Source organism: Panthera onca, chromosome A2, assembly GCF_046562875.1.
Source record: "Panthera onca isolate mPanOnc1 chromosome A2, mPanOnc1 haplotype 2, whole genome shotgun sequence".
Classification (NCBI taxonomy): domain Eukaryota; kingdom Metazoa; phylum Chordata; class Mammalia; order Carnivora; family Felidae; genus Panthera; species Panthera onca.
Window position 1 is genome coordinate 166223907 of NC_138340.1, and position 14159 is coordinate 166238065.

The following is a 14159-nucleotide window of genomic DNA, read 5'->3' on the forward strand; positions in this document are numbered from 1 at the left end:
GGGGGGCGGATAGCAGAAGGCAGGTCCCCGAAAGCAGGTCCCTGCTTGGCTTCCCTGGCACGGAGTTGAGGCTGCAGCCCGCTGCCTGGAGAGAGGGGCGGTACGGAGGCAAGGCTGCGAGAGTACTGCTCTGACGCACCAGCATCCTCTCCGGCAGGAGAGGCACCCACACGCTCCAGGGTCGCCCAGCTTCCCCGCCCCCCCCCCCCCACCTCCCCAACCTGGGAGATGCTCGGCTCTGGGAGACCAGACTGCTGTCTCCGCCGAGGTGAAAAGCCTGGGCATGTGACAGCTTAGGCGGGCCCGGCTGCAAGACGCAGCCCAGCGCCCTCCTCTCCGCCGCACCGTCTCCCACGGATGCTCGCCGGCAGAAGGTTGGGGCCAGTTTCATAGGCAATCCCCAGAAACCCTGCCCCCAGCCAGAGGTTGCAAACATCCGAAGTGGCTCTGGACGCAGTGGCCACCGTCCGTCTTCCTGAACTCCCCTCCTGCACACACCCTGGGCCGGCCTCCTGACCCAGAGATGGATTCGCCTGTGAACCTAACCTACTTTTCCCTCTCCACCCCCGCCCCTTTGGAGACCAACCGCAGCGGCCTCGGCGGGGAAGACTCGCGCCCCAGCCCCCTCCTCTCCGTCTTCGGTGTGCTTATCCTGACCTTGCTGGGCTTTCTGGTGGCCGCCACGTTCTCCTGGAACCTGCTGGTGCTGGCGACCATTCTCCGTGTGCGCACCTTCCACCGGGTTCCGCACAACTTAGTGGCGTCCATGGCCATCTCGGATGTGCTGGTGGCCGCTCTGGTCATGCCCCTGAGCCTGGTGCACGAGCTGTCTGGGCGCCGCTGGCAGCTGGGCCGGCGGCTGTGCCAGCTGTGGATCGCGTGCGACGTGCTCTGCTGCACGGCCAGCATCTGGAACGTGACGGCCATCGCGCTGGACCGCTACTGGTCCATCACCCGCCACCTGCAGTACACACTGCGCACCCGCAAGCGCGTCTCCAACGTTATGATAGTGCTCACCTGGGCGCTCTCCGCCGTGATCTCCCTGGCCCCGCTGCTCTTCGGCTGGGGGGAGACCTACTCCGAGGACAGCGAGGAGTGCCAGGTGAGCCGCGAGCCGTCCTACACCGTGTTCTCCACCGTGGGCGCCTTCTACCTGCCCCTCTGCGTCGTGCTCTTCGTGTACTGGAAGATCTACAAGGCGGCCAGGTTCCGCGTGGGCTCCAGGACCAACAGTGTCTCGCCCATATCGGAGCCTGTGGAGGTGGGTGTTTTAGTGACCCTTGCAAATACTTCACTCGCGTTCCTACGCACGCTGACTTGAAAGTTTGTAGGAAGTGAGCTTTTTAGTTTCCTTTCTTGGGGAGGAGTGGGGGCAAAGGGGAAGGGGTAGACCGGGGTAGCTGAAGAAACCCTCGGAGGCTGATTTTGCTCCAACGCGCTCAGTATCACAGAGCCAATAATGGTCTTTACCATCTCTGATGGGTTCCCCCCCCCCCATATGGGAAATGAGGGGGTTGGACTACATTCTTCCACAGGGTCCCATCTGGCTCTAAAATTCTGTGACTCTATCACACCCTGTAGGAGGGCTGAAGAAGCAGGTGTCTGGGGCTATAGTAGGTACACTTGCAGCTTCCTGCATTTGGACTGAGCTGCTCAACGAGGAAGGAAGGGACAGATGGTGAGGTGCCTTGGCAGAAAGATTGCCAAACAGCAGGCCAAGCAGATTCACGTTTCGACCCAATCTATTTTTTTTTTTCTTTGCAAATTAAAGCAGCTAGCTTTGCAGAATACAGTGTCTCCTGGATTACTCTTTGCAGTTCTGCAGCGTCCTCTTCCCCTGGTGTGACATGACAGATCTTTGTCTGTCTCTAAGCCCGCATTTGTTATGTCCCATTGTTGCCTGTGGTGCTGCTCTCTGGGCCTAGCCCCAGCCCTGTCAGGCTTCTGTGTATAGCTGAGGATCACCTGTTCGCCTTCCCAGACAGGCTACGGGGCGGGGGGGGGGGGGGGGGGTGGGGAGGGGGGGGTGGAGAGGGATTAAAAATCTAAGGCAGACAATTCCCCAGCTCTTTGCAAGTGGCATTTTCTGTAGGACAATCGTTACAGCGACAGTGAGGGCTCTCCTCCAGTTCTCTCTCCGCCACGCTTTCCTGTTTCTTGTTAACTCTTAATAATCCAACCCTGATTTCAATTCAGGAAATATATGACAACTGAACCCATGGGGTGTGGGGATTGCGTCCCCCCTGACCAACGCATTGCCGAGGTGATCCCTTGAGCCTAATTCACTTTTTTAAGTGAGATCAGAAATCGACACAGCCCCATTTTCTGCTAGGGGCTCTAGGGCAACAACATAAATTCAATTAAGCACATCAAGCACATACTATGGGGATGGTGGTAGGAGTGAAACAATGAAAGACGTCATCTTTGCCCATGAAGAGTTCCCTCTAGTGAGGGAGGTAAACACCTACTGTGGATGCTGTAACGTGGTTCTGTTTTCCTGATCAGAGGCTAACTCCAATAATAACCAGTCAATCAAGCTTAGAGGGATCAGAGGTGTAGGTAATGGAGGAGAAAGTGCATCATTCTGGAAGAAAGAAGGAAAAGGGGGTCAGAGGCTACCTATCCTTTCATCTGGAACAATGGTCTCAACCAGGGGTGATTTGCCCCCTCCATTTGGAATGTCTGGAGACATTTCTGATTATCAAAGTTTGGGAGAGAGTGTTAATGGCATCTAGCGTTAGAGGCGAGGGGTGGGGCTAAACATTGTACAGTGGACGGGACAGCCCCCACAAAAAATAATTCAGGCCAAAACGACAGTAATGCCAAATTTGGGAAACCTTGACCTATTAGATTTCTAACCTGAATGAGGAGTGCTGATGGCTAAGAGTGCTCACAGCACCAGACTGTCGGGAACTTCCATGTGTATGAGAATCCACCCCAAGCCCAGGTCAGGAGCAAGAGGACTGACCACCTTCAAGGGTCCTCCTTACATGGACTCTCTTCCGCCGGGATGCTTATCCAGGTAAATGGTTTACAATCGGTACCAGATACAGCTTTAAAAGGAAAGCAGTCACAGTTTTTCTTGTGAGGCTTACTGCAAGGCGATGCAGGCTTTCACTGCTCTGCTCTGGAGACAACAGAAACAAAGCATCATGATATCTTTGTGCTTTTATACACTAGTCTGCACTGTTTCATTTTCTCTCCTTTCTCTGCCAGATAACTTTTAAAAAATGGTTTGTCTTGGCTTTGCAAGACCTCCAAATGATCCAGGGTTCCATATACAATATGGGGCTGCCTCTGTCCTCATGTTACTGTGAAGGGTTAATTACAAACCAGGTCTCCTGATTTCTCCATGGTAGCAGGTGCCAAAATTTCTAAATACAGTTCTACCACCAACTAGCTGTGTTACCCAGGGAAACACAATACTTCCTCCTTCTTTATCTGCTGAGTTTTCTCCAAGGATATTACTGAGAACCTAACCTATGTCAGACACTGAGATGGGAACTGGCAACACAAGAGATGGGCTTTGCCCTCAAAAAAAGGATGATGAAAACACTACCAAAGATCTGGCATAAAAAGATAATGCTGAATTTATTATTTACTAGTGTATGGCTGAACCATGCTGGCCAGGCACAATCTCTCTGAGCAGAGAAGAATGCTGATCTTAAATAGCATTTTTAGAAAGCTTGGAGTTCAGACATTGGGAGACTTTGAGAGATATAGGTAGGTTGACATCATCTGTATGAGTCTTAAATTTGTTGGTTGGTTGTCATCCCAGTAGGGGTTTACTGGAATGAATCCAACCCAGGTTGACCTGGGACTGACACTGCTAGGTTGGCTTGTAAAATAAGTCCATTGAGTTGAATTGCCCCTGATCAATAGACCAAGTTTAAGCTGGCTCTAGGCTATAGAACACACAGTCTTGTCCTAAGTTTGTGGGAACATTTAGTTCTCAGGCTCCCACTCTTGGTCCTCATTCAGCCAAAGCTTTGAGAGAAACCCTCAAGGACTAACCAGATATTGACCACTGTTGGTGATTCTCCTGGAAGATGAAGTTTCATCTGTGGAGAGCTGATGCTCAAATTGCACACCAATCAATGTAATTTCCAATCATTTCTCAGGACAGGGCAGTGCAGAAGCATTTGAGCTCTGGCTACCAAGCATTGAACAACTCTGAGGCAAACAAGTAGAAGTATTATAAGAAGGGCCTGGAAGATCTCCCAAGTCATGACCCAGGATTTTCTAGTCCTAATCAAAGCCAGTCCCAAAGATTCCCTGTGTCTACTTAAGACCGCTAGTTTACCTTTTCTTTTAGTTTAAAAATAGTTGTATCTTACCTGTAGTGTTAATCCAGGTACAATGTGAAGTCTTACTTAGTGTTAGTGCGTAGACTCCTCCTTGGCTGGCCAAAAGCAAAGCTGGAGTGATTTTGTTAGTCAAGATTTTTTGGGTTAAGATACTTAAACTGCTTTGTTGTGCCTCCAGAGCGTAGACTGTACAATTTACTATGTCAGCCAATGTAGACATTATTGTGCCAACCATTTTTTTAAATGAAAACCTCAAGTTGTCTGACTCCTATGGATGAGGTCAGTATTCTCAGGAATCTTTTCCCTGAAAGAGTTTTAACCGTTTGGACTCTTTGTAAGGAGATACAATCCATTGAGGGCATTGGAGAGTTAGTCCTTGAAATGGCCTAACCGATGGCCCTACTGAACAATCAATCTTGTTTCTTGATTGACATGAAAAAGCGTGAGTTTAGTGTGGGATAAAGAACCCTGGAGGTGTACAAGAGATGTGATCAACTTCAGTGAAGCTATAGGTATATTGTCAGACAGTCTTCATGTACTCATCTGCTTGGTCAAGGTTCTTGATTAGCAGCCAACGCCTACCCCTCTACTTCTGGGCATTCCCTGCAGCTAATGTTGAGGTCATCCTCCCTGAATCCTAACACTGCAGTTTAGGATAATTTCAGAGAGCATTAAGTCACCAACCGAGTAATTCACATTTGTTGTTCATTTTTAAAGAATGCCTGAAGAAGGTGCTTCTACAGCATGTTGAAGAAGTGAATTATCTGGGAAGCATACCAGTTATTAGTTTCTATACCTTCTCTTCTATTATTTTAGCAATTTTATATGCCCTAGAAGCAGCCCCCGTTGAGTCATTGAACAATTTGGCTTCCGATATGAAATTACGTTTTATGAGAAAGACTGAACTACTTATTACATATCAAATTGATGATTACACATTATTTTTATTTTCAGTATAGCACCCACCAACAAAGAATAGTAAGTTGTAATTTCAAACAAGAGTGAAAAAAATTCTGCTTGGGGCAAGGACACTTCTTCAGTTACAGAAACACAATCACGAGACTTACCTTCATTGGCTAAGGATTATACAGTTGCCGGATTGTTAGTGTTAAACCAATGGGTGGTAATAGGAGAAAGAGAAGGTGACAATGAATCATGATTAATCAACGAGTAGAAAAATGTGGGTGGTTTTGATTAGCAGTAGGGATTGTCTATGTATAATAACAAGATTTAAAGGCTTAATATAAGGTCTTAAAATGTGGTGACTAATTTTAGTCATGTAATTTCTCTGAAGCAAAGGGAAAAACCTTTATTACTGAACTGAGGGTTGGCCTTCAAGAGACAACAGTTCTCTGATAGGCACCATGTTGCTGAATTCATCTACCTAGAGCATGGCCCAGCCTTATCATATTTGTACAAAAGGCAGATTAATGATAAGCCAGGAAGAATCAATCTAGACTTTATGCATTCTATTCCAATTAATCTTTCTCTCTGTGGTGTCCTTTGTCCATAGGATTCTAGACCTATTGCCATTTGTTTGATAATGTCTGGAATTACACAGAGTGTAAGTATTTTCATGTGTAGATCAACTATAATCTGATAACATACAAGGGCTGCAGTACATTTCACCTGGAAGCAGATCTTACTTCTTAAATTTGTAGGTGTGTGATAGAAACTAAAGAACTATGCTTCTAATAATGATCCTAAAATACCAGCTTTGAGTTGGCACACAAAATTATGAAAGATTTTCATTGCTTCAATTTTTCTAATGAAGTTCACTTTCCCTCAAGCCTTTACAAATTTACTCTCTAGCCACAAATTTGTCTTTCATGATCTTCTTTCACTATCTGGTATAACTAATTACTTTTTTAAAGAAAATTTTCTCTACTTTTCTTCATTTGCTTTTAACTTATTTCAAGTCAATTTGCTGTTTCCTTTTCAGACAACGGTAAAATTTTAGGTTGAAGGATCTGTTGTTCTATAATTATGGGGATAATGGCAGTTATAGTGATGCCTGTATAAACAAGAAAGCTGTATTGTTGTACATCTATAATGATAGACAGCTCCCCTTGGAAATTTAGAAGGATAGGGATTTGTTGGGTGATAATGTCTCCCTCAGAGGGACTTCACTGGATAGATTTTAGATAGTTGTCATCTTTACTTGTAGCCAGTATGGAACACTGATTCTTTCAAGGATTTTTCTGTTGGCAATACTCACAAGGGTCCTTGTCTAGACTCCCAAACCTTTGAAAACAGAGGTCCTTTGGGATGTTTCATCTGGAGAAACATATCTTGTATTGCTTTCTAGCTAATTTATTTTTCTAAGGATATCTGGAAACGTCTAGTCCCTTAATGGATATTTTCTAAATTGGTAATTTCACATTTCCATTATTTTTTATTATTCAATTCCCTAATTCAAGTTTGAGCCCACTTATAGAAAGATAGGGCAAGACTCTAAACTTCAGATGCTGGGTTTATACCAGAATACTGCTTGAACATTTCCAGAAGTCTATTTTCTATCTTTATTTAGTTTACAATGTGGAACATCTAGTCAATCTTTCCTTAAAAGAAGGGCTTCTGATTTTTCCATTTTATAGTTTTATATATTTTTATATTTAAAATGTTCATAACTGGATTATATAGCTCTTCTCTTTTCTATCCTTCTACTTTTAAGGACCTGTTTTTCCCCATCTGAGGGGACTTCAATTCACTTCACTCACTGGTACAGACTTGTAGTTCAAGACAATAAGAATTTTGTTCAATACTCTCACCAAATTCTGAATTCCATAACCATGTTTATTTTTATTTTCTCTCTGAAGTTTAGGAAAATTCTAAATTATAACCCTTAACGTAACTTGAGGCCAGGGTTTTAATGGAAATTCTATAGATTTGACTCCTTATCTGGCAAATTTACTATGTGGCTTTGCTTTTTCTGAGAAAACCCTGAAGAGAGGACAGTTCATTTAGGAGGTCAGGTGCAGCTAGGTAGAAATATACAAGACCTAGATGTGCAAGGCAGGTGGGTGTGGGGATGTTACAAAACCTTCGAGACTATTTTAGAGTTAAGATTTTGTTTAAGGCCCTAGCATACCAATTAAAGAAGGAAGCTGTTAACTGTTTGGTCTTTTTCCCCTTGATTTTTCTAGGGCTCTTATCTGGGTGAATTTACTGATTTTGACTTGTCAGAAGTTCCTTATCAAGAAAGGTTTTTTTAAAAGGCATTTGTTGAGAAAAGCATAGGAGTTCAGATTATAGTGCAAGTTAAACTAGGAAGTCAAAGTTCCTAAAGGAGAAGGTTGAGTCCTTGGCTTAGACCAACCATGACACATAAGAAAGACTCTATGGTTGGCCAACAGTCAGTGCCTGTGAATAGTGCCCAAGGATCCCTGACCAGATGCTAGCAAGGGGTCACACAAGCGCCAACCCAACACTCATTGAGATGGAATACCAGCTAAACAAAGTGACATTCCTTCACAAATTGAGAGGACAGGGAATATCCTCAAACTTTGTAAAGGACCGAAAGCGAAGTTTGATCAATTGCTTTTCCACAAATTGGTGTTAAGTCTATCAGTCCTCAGAACATTAGCCCTCGGTTCTGGCTTGGAATGGATTAGAAGCTTATCAAGCCAATGCCATACAGAACAATCTTTTTTTATATTTTTATATTCAACTGAGAGAAAGGCTCTCTAGGAAAAACAAATGAAACTACCCTATGAAACCAGACTTTGCACATATAAGCAAGTAGCAATAGAATAAGTACATCGATGGCATAAACATATTTGCCAAATGGTACACCTCTAGGATGAGAGATACAACTGGCTTGCACAAAGATCTAAGTTAATTACCAAATAGTATACATCTCAATCAAAGGTCTAGTTACCTGGTACAAAGACCTAAGTCTAAAGACCTTAACCAAAGACACTTTTGGTTACAAGTCCTAGGATAATAAAATTCAGAGAGCAAAAAGAGCCCATTGGAGCTGGTTGGAGCTGTTGAGGCCACCACAGCTGGCTACAGATTCTGAGTGCCCCTGGAGTCTGGGCTCCAGTGAACGCACCTGTGGTCCAAGCGTCCTGTGGAGGGTCTTCAAAATGATCTCAGTGGACTCTGTTGAACTGTCCAAGGATGATACGACCACCACACAGTATCTGAAACAGAAATAAATGCCAAACTGCTTACTACAGTGAGAAGAAACTATACTTGTCAAGCACCGTATCCAGAATGGAGCAGAATGCTGAACACCTGTGGGGACTGGGGACAGCGTGGAGTTCAGGGCAGTGAACTGACATCTCCCTAAGACGAGGTTCCTCGGTGAGACTGCTGTCAATTGATTGGTGCTCAGAGGAGCATTTATTGGGGGTGAGTCCTATCCTAATTGGCTGACGTTCGAGGCCAGACATGATGGATTGTGTGGTTTGCAAATGAGTATTCACAGAGGGGGATTGTCCCTGGTCAGTGGAAGATATGTAAACAGCAAGACTCCTTGTTGCCATAGCCACAGAACAATCAGTCTTCCTAAGTTTGTTGGGAAGTTCAAGCGATGTTTTCACCCTCCCCTGTGTGGAGCCCTCCCTTAACGTGTAAGACCATTTCTAGTTTGAGCATCCTGGTTCATCGGTCCATCTTCCATTCTGACAGTGGGCTGGTCTAACCTGCAAACCACCCAAAACCACTTCTAAGGTAACAGTCTTCATCCTTGAACTGCAGTACCTACCATTGATGGTAATCTATCAATTATGTGTGATATTAATAGGAAGGCGAAGCTGAGTGGTTAGAGGAAATGAAAGAAACCTACTAGGTTTATGATTAACCCGTAAATCGTTATTTAGTACATAACGATTTCAGAAAAATGAGAAGTCTGACACATAAGTACATGTCCCCCAAAGAACGCATTTATTTGGAGAGATGAGGCTAATTGTTCACCTAGAAAAATTTTGTATGTGTATCCTAAATTGTGAGATGTGTGCTTCAAACGATACAGCATTACAAAGATGATTAAGAAAAGTCTAATTTGGCTTGGATGTCCACTTTATTGTTTATCCTCCTACTTCTTTTTCTGTGAATCTACTAAAGAGCGTGTTGAGTAATTGATAGAGTAATTAATAGAGTTCTATTCTCAAGACTCAATTAGGCGCTTTATTGTAATCATTGATTAGCAGAAAGCAAAGAGCTAAGGAGTCCCTGAGTCAGAAAGCCACAGGGCGAGCAACAAAAAGCCATGAGACACTAGAAACCTGAAACTTCCCAGACGACAAAGATCTTCCTTCCAGCGGAGCCTCTGCTGTCCCAGAAGAACCATTTTAAATCCGTGGCCCTCTTTCTTCTGTCAGGTGAGTTGGTGTTGAAGGATGCATGAAGAGGGGCCCAGTTAAACAGTCAACATTTCATATCGAGGTCCTAGAAAATGTGCTTTTCTGAGTCACGTGGGGTTCTAGGACTAACCTATAAGTAACTCCTGACTCACAGAAAACCAGAAAAAGATAGTATTCAGAGAAAATATTTAATCTGAATCTAAAGCAGAACCATAAGGGGTTCCCATGGGACATAAAAAAGAATGGTTAAAACAGGAATCTTGAGTCTTTGTTGGAAGGGGCTAGGGACGTGGGCCCCCCACTGCTGTACTAACAACTCCGTGAGGAAGGAACATGCATGTAACCCCTGCGAGGGTTTAGCTGAGCCCCCCTATTGACAAGGGGAAAGTCCTCCTGAAGACAAACTTAGGAATAAACTCCCTGGGATATCTTTAAGAATGCCCTTCATTCAACATTAGAACCATTACACAGCGGACGATTCTTGCAGACCCAGCGAATGTCCGTTTTATCTGGGAACAGCTCATCACCTGTAGGAACCCAGGTAAACTGGAAGAACACCAGGTTTTATAGGATGACTGCCAAATGCCCACACAAGCAGGCCTGCACGTAGGGCACTTCACGTTCCTGTACAGGGACCACGACTAAAGTGATGAACTTCCATAAAAGTGTCCTATAAAAAGTCATCTTCCTTTCCCAAGACTAATTTCCATCGAAATATTCAAATCCTACACTTAAATGTAGGTCATATGCCTGGAAACCTTGCAACTTTTTCCCATTATGCAACAGGAAACTCCTACAAACATAATGTGCCAACACGGGGATATATGTCATCCTTACAGAAGGCTGGTCTTCCATTGGTAGTTTCGTTGTGAGGCTCATCGTGTCTTGCAACTGGAATCTGAGTACATAAAGGACTACGCGGGGGCTTCTGGAGTCAGTCTGAAAAGGCTAATGACCACAGGGAAGGCAGACAGGGAGTCAAGATGGGAGGGGTTGGCTGTTTCCCAAAAGACTGCCATATCTCCAAAGCCAGAATATCTGGCTGTGTGTTGCTGTATTTATTTCTACTGTTAGACCAGAGCCTTTGATAAAGTCTAGTTTAAGTGTTCTACTTTTATATCAGTTGTGCTATAGAGAATTAAGGGGTGGTCACAGGGGAGTCACAACCCTGAGTGGCCAGTGCTACCCCTGAAAAAGTGCTGAGAGGGAGGAGAATTTTTAGGGGTTTTAAAGTCAGGACCAGAATGTTGCTTCAAGTTGCCACCCTTGGAAAAGGGGTAAAAATCGCTTCCCTGGTGCCGTTTTGGGTTTGAGTTTTATTAAGAAATTGGTAGGTTTTCCCGTTTGTGCGGAAAAATAAAGCTAAATATTGTGTTGCATTTCCATAAATGAATTCCCTGCAATGCACTACCGGATGTGCACTAATAATATATGAAAGGTCACTGGCGCATCTCGGGGTGAGGCTGGGGTCTAGAAAGAGGTTTTCACTTCTCACTTTATGTCCGTTTTTCCGGGTTGCAGTGTTGTGGACTATTTGTTCCAATATTTATGATTTTCTTTTTGATTGCACAATACTTGGTGTTTCACGATTCTTCAAGCAAATAACAAGAAGGCTATCGTGCAAATTTAAGAATTCATATAGCAGCTAATCTTACCTTAACCATAGTGTCCTTATTTATACCTCCGTTATGCTCCATGAACAGATAAATCGATTCCTTTGGACTCCCAATCTGTAGAGGTAGCCATGAACTGGTCAAGGGGGTTAGGTTAACAAGAATGACCCTCTGACCTGGTCCTTCGCCTAAAAGTTTGTGTGCTATTGAGAGAGAGCTGTGTGAGCATCCTTTTCAAATGCACTGGGATCACAGAATGCTGAATCTGCTGGGTTGGGCTGGGAAGAATGATATCGAACGTCCACGTAGTCTCACCCTCTAGGGAATGAAAGTCTGCTTTCCATGAAGCCCCGAGGGAGGTAAGTGTCCTGGTGAGCGAACTGTCCCAAACGGTCCTGGGAAACTGACGCCAGGAGAAAAGTTCTAGAAAATTCCTTGAGGGAGGATTCACATGAGCACAGAAAGTTACAAAGATTTCAGAAAGTTGTGAGGATTTTAGAAAGTCAGACTTTAATTGTCCCAGGGTTTGACAAGGATTCGGAGCACTTTTGATTACTCGTGCCTTTGTCACCGAATTACACGCACTGACTATGTGACTGGCTTATTTTTTCAGCTGTTTGTTGTTGAACAGGCAGCAGTGGGAAATTCACCTTCATCATTTTTATTATGGGCGTTCCCATTTTCCTTCCACTTCTAAGACGTAAGCAAATGCCAGCTCTGTCACCACGTTTCCACGGCTGAGGGTGGGCTCCCCAGGCAGCCAGTCTCCCGCACGCAACGACCAAGGGCTTTCTCTTCAAGTGGATGTGCAGGACCCAGCGTCTGGAAGGCACAAGAAGGTGGCTCTTCATGAAGCTTCTGCTTATCTCTTCCAGGCGAAGACCTCTGCTCAGCAGCCTCAGATGGTGTTCACAGTCCGCCACACCACCGTCACCTTCCAGACAGAAGGGGACACGTGGAGGGAGCAGAAAGAGCAGAAGGCCGCCCTGATGGTGGGCATCCTCATTGGGGTGTTTGCGCTCTGCTGGATCCCTTTCTTCACCACGGAGCTCATCAGCCCCCTGTGTTCCTGCGACATCCCCACCATCTGGAAGAGCATCTTCCTTTGGCTTGGCTACTCCAACTCCTTCTTTAACCCCCTGATCTATACAGCTTTCAACAAGAACTACAACAGTGCCTTCAAGAACTTCTTTTCTAAGCAACACTGAGCACGAGGGCTGGGGATAGGAAGGAGCTGTCCTGTAACTCAATCAAATTTCCAATTCTACCCACTTCCCCATAAATACCCAGCACCACACGGAAGAGGCAAGTCCTCGGAGTTCTCCGGGGTCGTCTTCAGAACGAGCCCTCCCTTCCACGCTCCAAGGCAGGAATGTGGGTCTTCCCAGACAGTTTTGGTGACCTTATTAATCTAACTTACCTGTTCTTGCTCCCTGCACCTACCAGCCACGGACTTTGCCCACAAAGTGCCCTTTCCTCCCCCAAATCCACTCCAGCATGGTCATCGTCCTTGCCCCAGAGAAGTCAGACATAGCAGATGAGAGGGAGGAAATAAAGCAACACGGACAGATTGAGAATGGGTGGATGATGATGAATTAGAAGTCATACTGCGATATCCGAGGGGTAGGAAACCATAATTCCAAGTTTTGTGGAATAGTCCTTATTTCGAACATTCCATTCTGTGGTCCTGGTAAATATACCCTAGTACTTATTGTGTATGTCCCAGTGTTTGGCCATAAAATATTGTCTCTGAACCTATTAAAGCACATGGCCACAGCTGTAAGACCAGTGAATACTGGCTTTAAGGCTTTGTTTGTGGCAACCACATGTGTGTGTGCACACACACACACACACACACACAGAACTCTGGAGGAGGTGAATGTTCCAAAGGCCAGTTTATTCTAAAATCCAACCCGTCAACTTGGAACAGGAGCTGAAAGTCAAACCAAATATCTCCCACCATTCTGAGGCAACTGTGCACCAACCATAGAAAAATAGACTAGTTTTGTAGACTCTGTCAAACTTGCTTATTTCCTATGGAGTTTCTTTGTATAGAATTTATTCAAATGTTGCAGGACACAGACCTTTATCCTTGGATCATGAGGTTAGAGGAAAACAGGTGTCATGAAGCTGGCGGCTTCTTTTAGTCTCATAACCAAGGACCGTGAAGGTATATTTACCAAACATGTACACTTTAAAGGGACAGTTGGTTAATTTGCTATTTTTTACTGATGTGTGAATGCCCATTTTGAGGCCAACACTACTACTAACTAATGAGAAAAGCAGAAATATGGTAAAATGTGGCCTCGGTCCTCGGCAGATTGACACCTCTATATAAGTGAGTCAAGGCATTTAAGTGATGGTGTGGTGTTTATATGATCATATAAAACCTAGGCCATTCTACAAAACTTTAAAAAGATCTTGGGCAATAAAAGTGCCTGTGGTCCACTATGTCCCTGGTTCTTTCAATGCATGAATTCAAAAACTATATCTCATAATAATCTTTGATTATTATCATAAATATATATGTATTCTTTTGTATATAATAAATTATATCAAGAATAGGAAATCTGTGTGAATTTGCAGTCTTGGTTGGAAGTTTAGTCTTGCGTTTACTGCCAAGATTCTTTACTCAAAGAATGTGAGCAGACGAGGAAATGTTACACAGCTTCTGTGGGTCATGGCTGATGATGCTAAGTGCAGACCTCTTATCTATGCATTGAAGCAAGTTCATGGAAGAATTTGCTTGGAAACATTCTTAGGTTTTTCTGCCTTCTGTTTATATAACTTGAAGTGCCAAACCTACAAATATTTTAATTTCTTTTTAGTTTTTTTTTTTTTTGAGAGAGAGAGAGAGACAGAGGGAGAGGAAGGAGCAGAGAGAGAGAGAGAGAGAGAGAGAGAGAATCCCAAGCAGGTTCCATGCT

At 44.4% G+C, this 14159-nt stretch overlaps 1 protein-coding gene across 1 annotated transcript; it reads left to right on the forward strand.

Moving 5' to 3' along the window:
* The first annotated feature begins 13 nt into the window (after nucleotides 1-13).
* Nucleotides 14-13683, forward strand: HTR5A (5-hydroxytryptamine receptor 5A). The gene is made up of 2 exons (XM_060633467.3): nucleotides 14-1261; nucleotides 12108-13683. Exons 1-2 carry the CDS (start codon nucleotides 524-526, stop codon nucleotides 12438-12440), a joined length of 1071 nt encoding a protein of 356 aa, XP_060489450.3. The 5' UTR covers nucleotides 14-523; the 3' UTR covers nucleotides 12441-13683.
* Nucleotides 13684-14159: the final 476 nt, after the last annotated feature.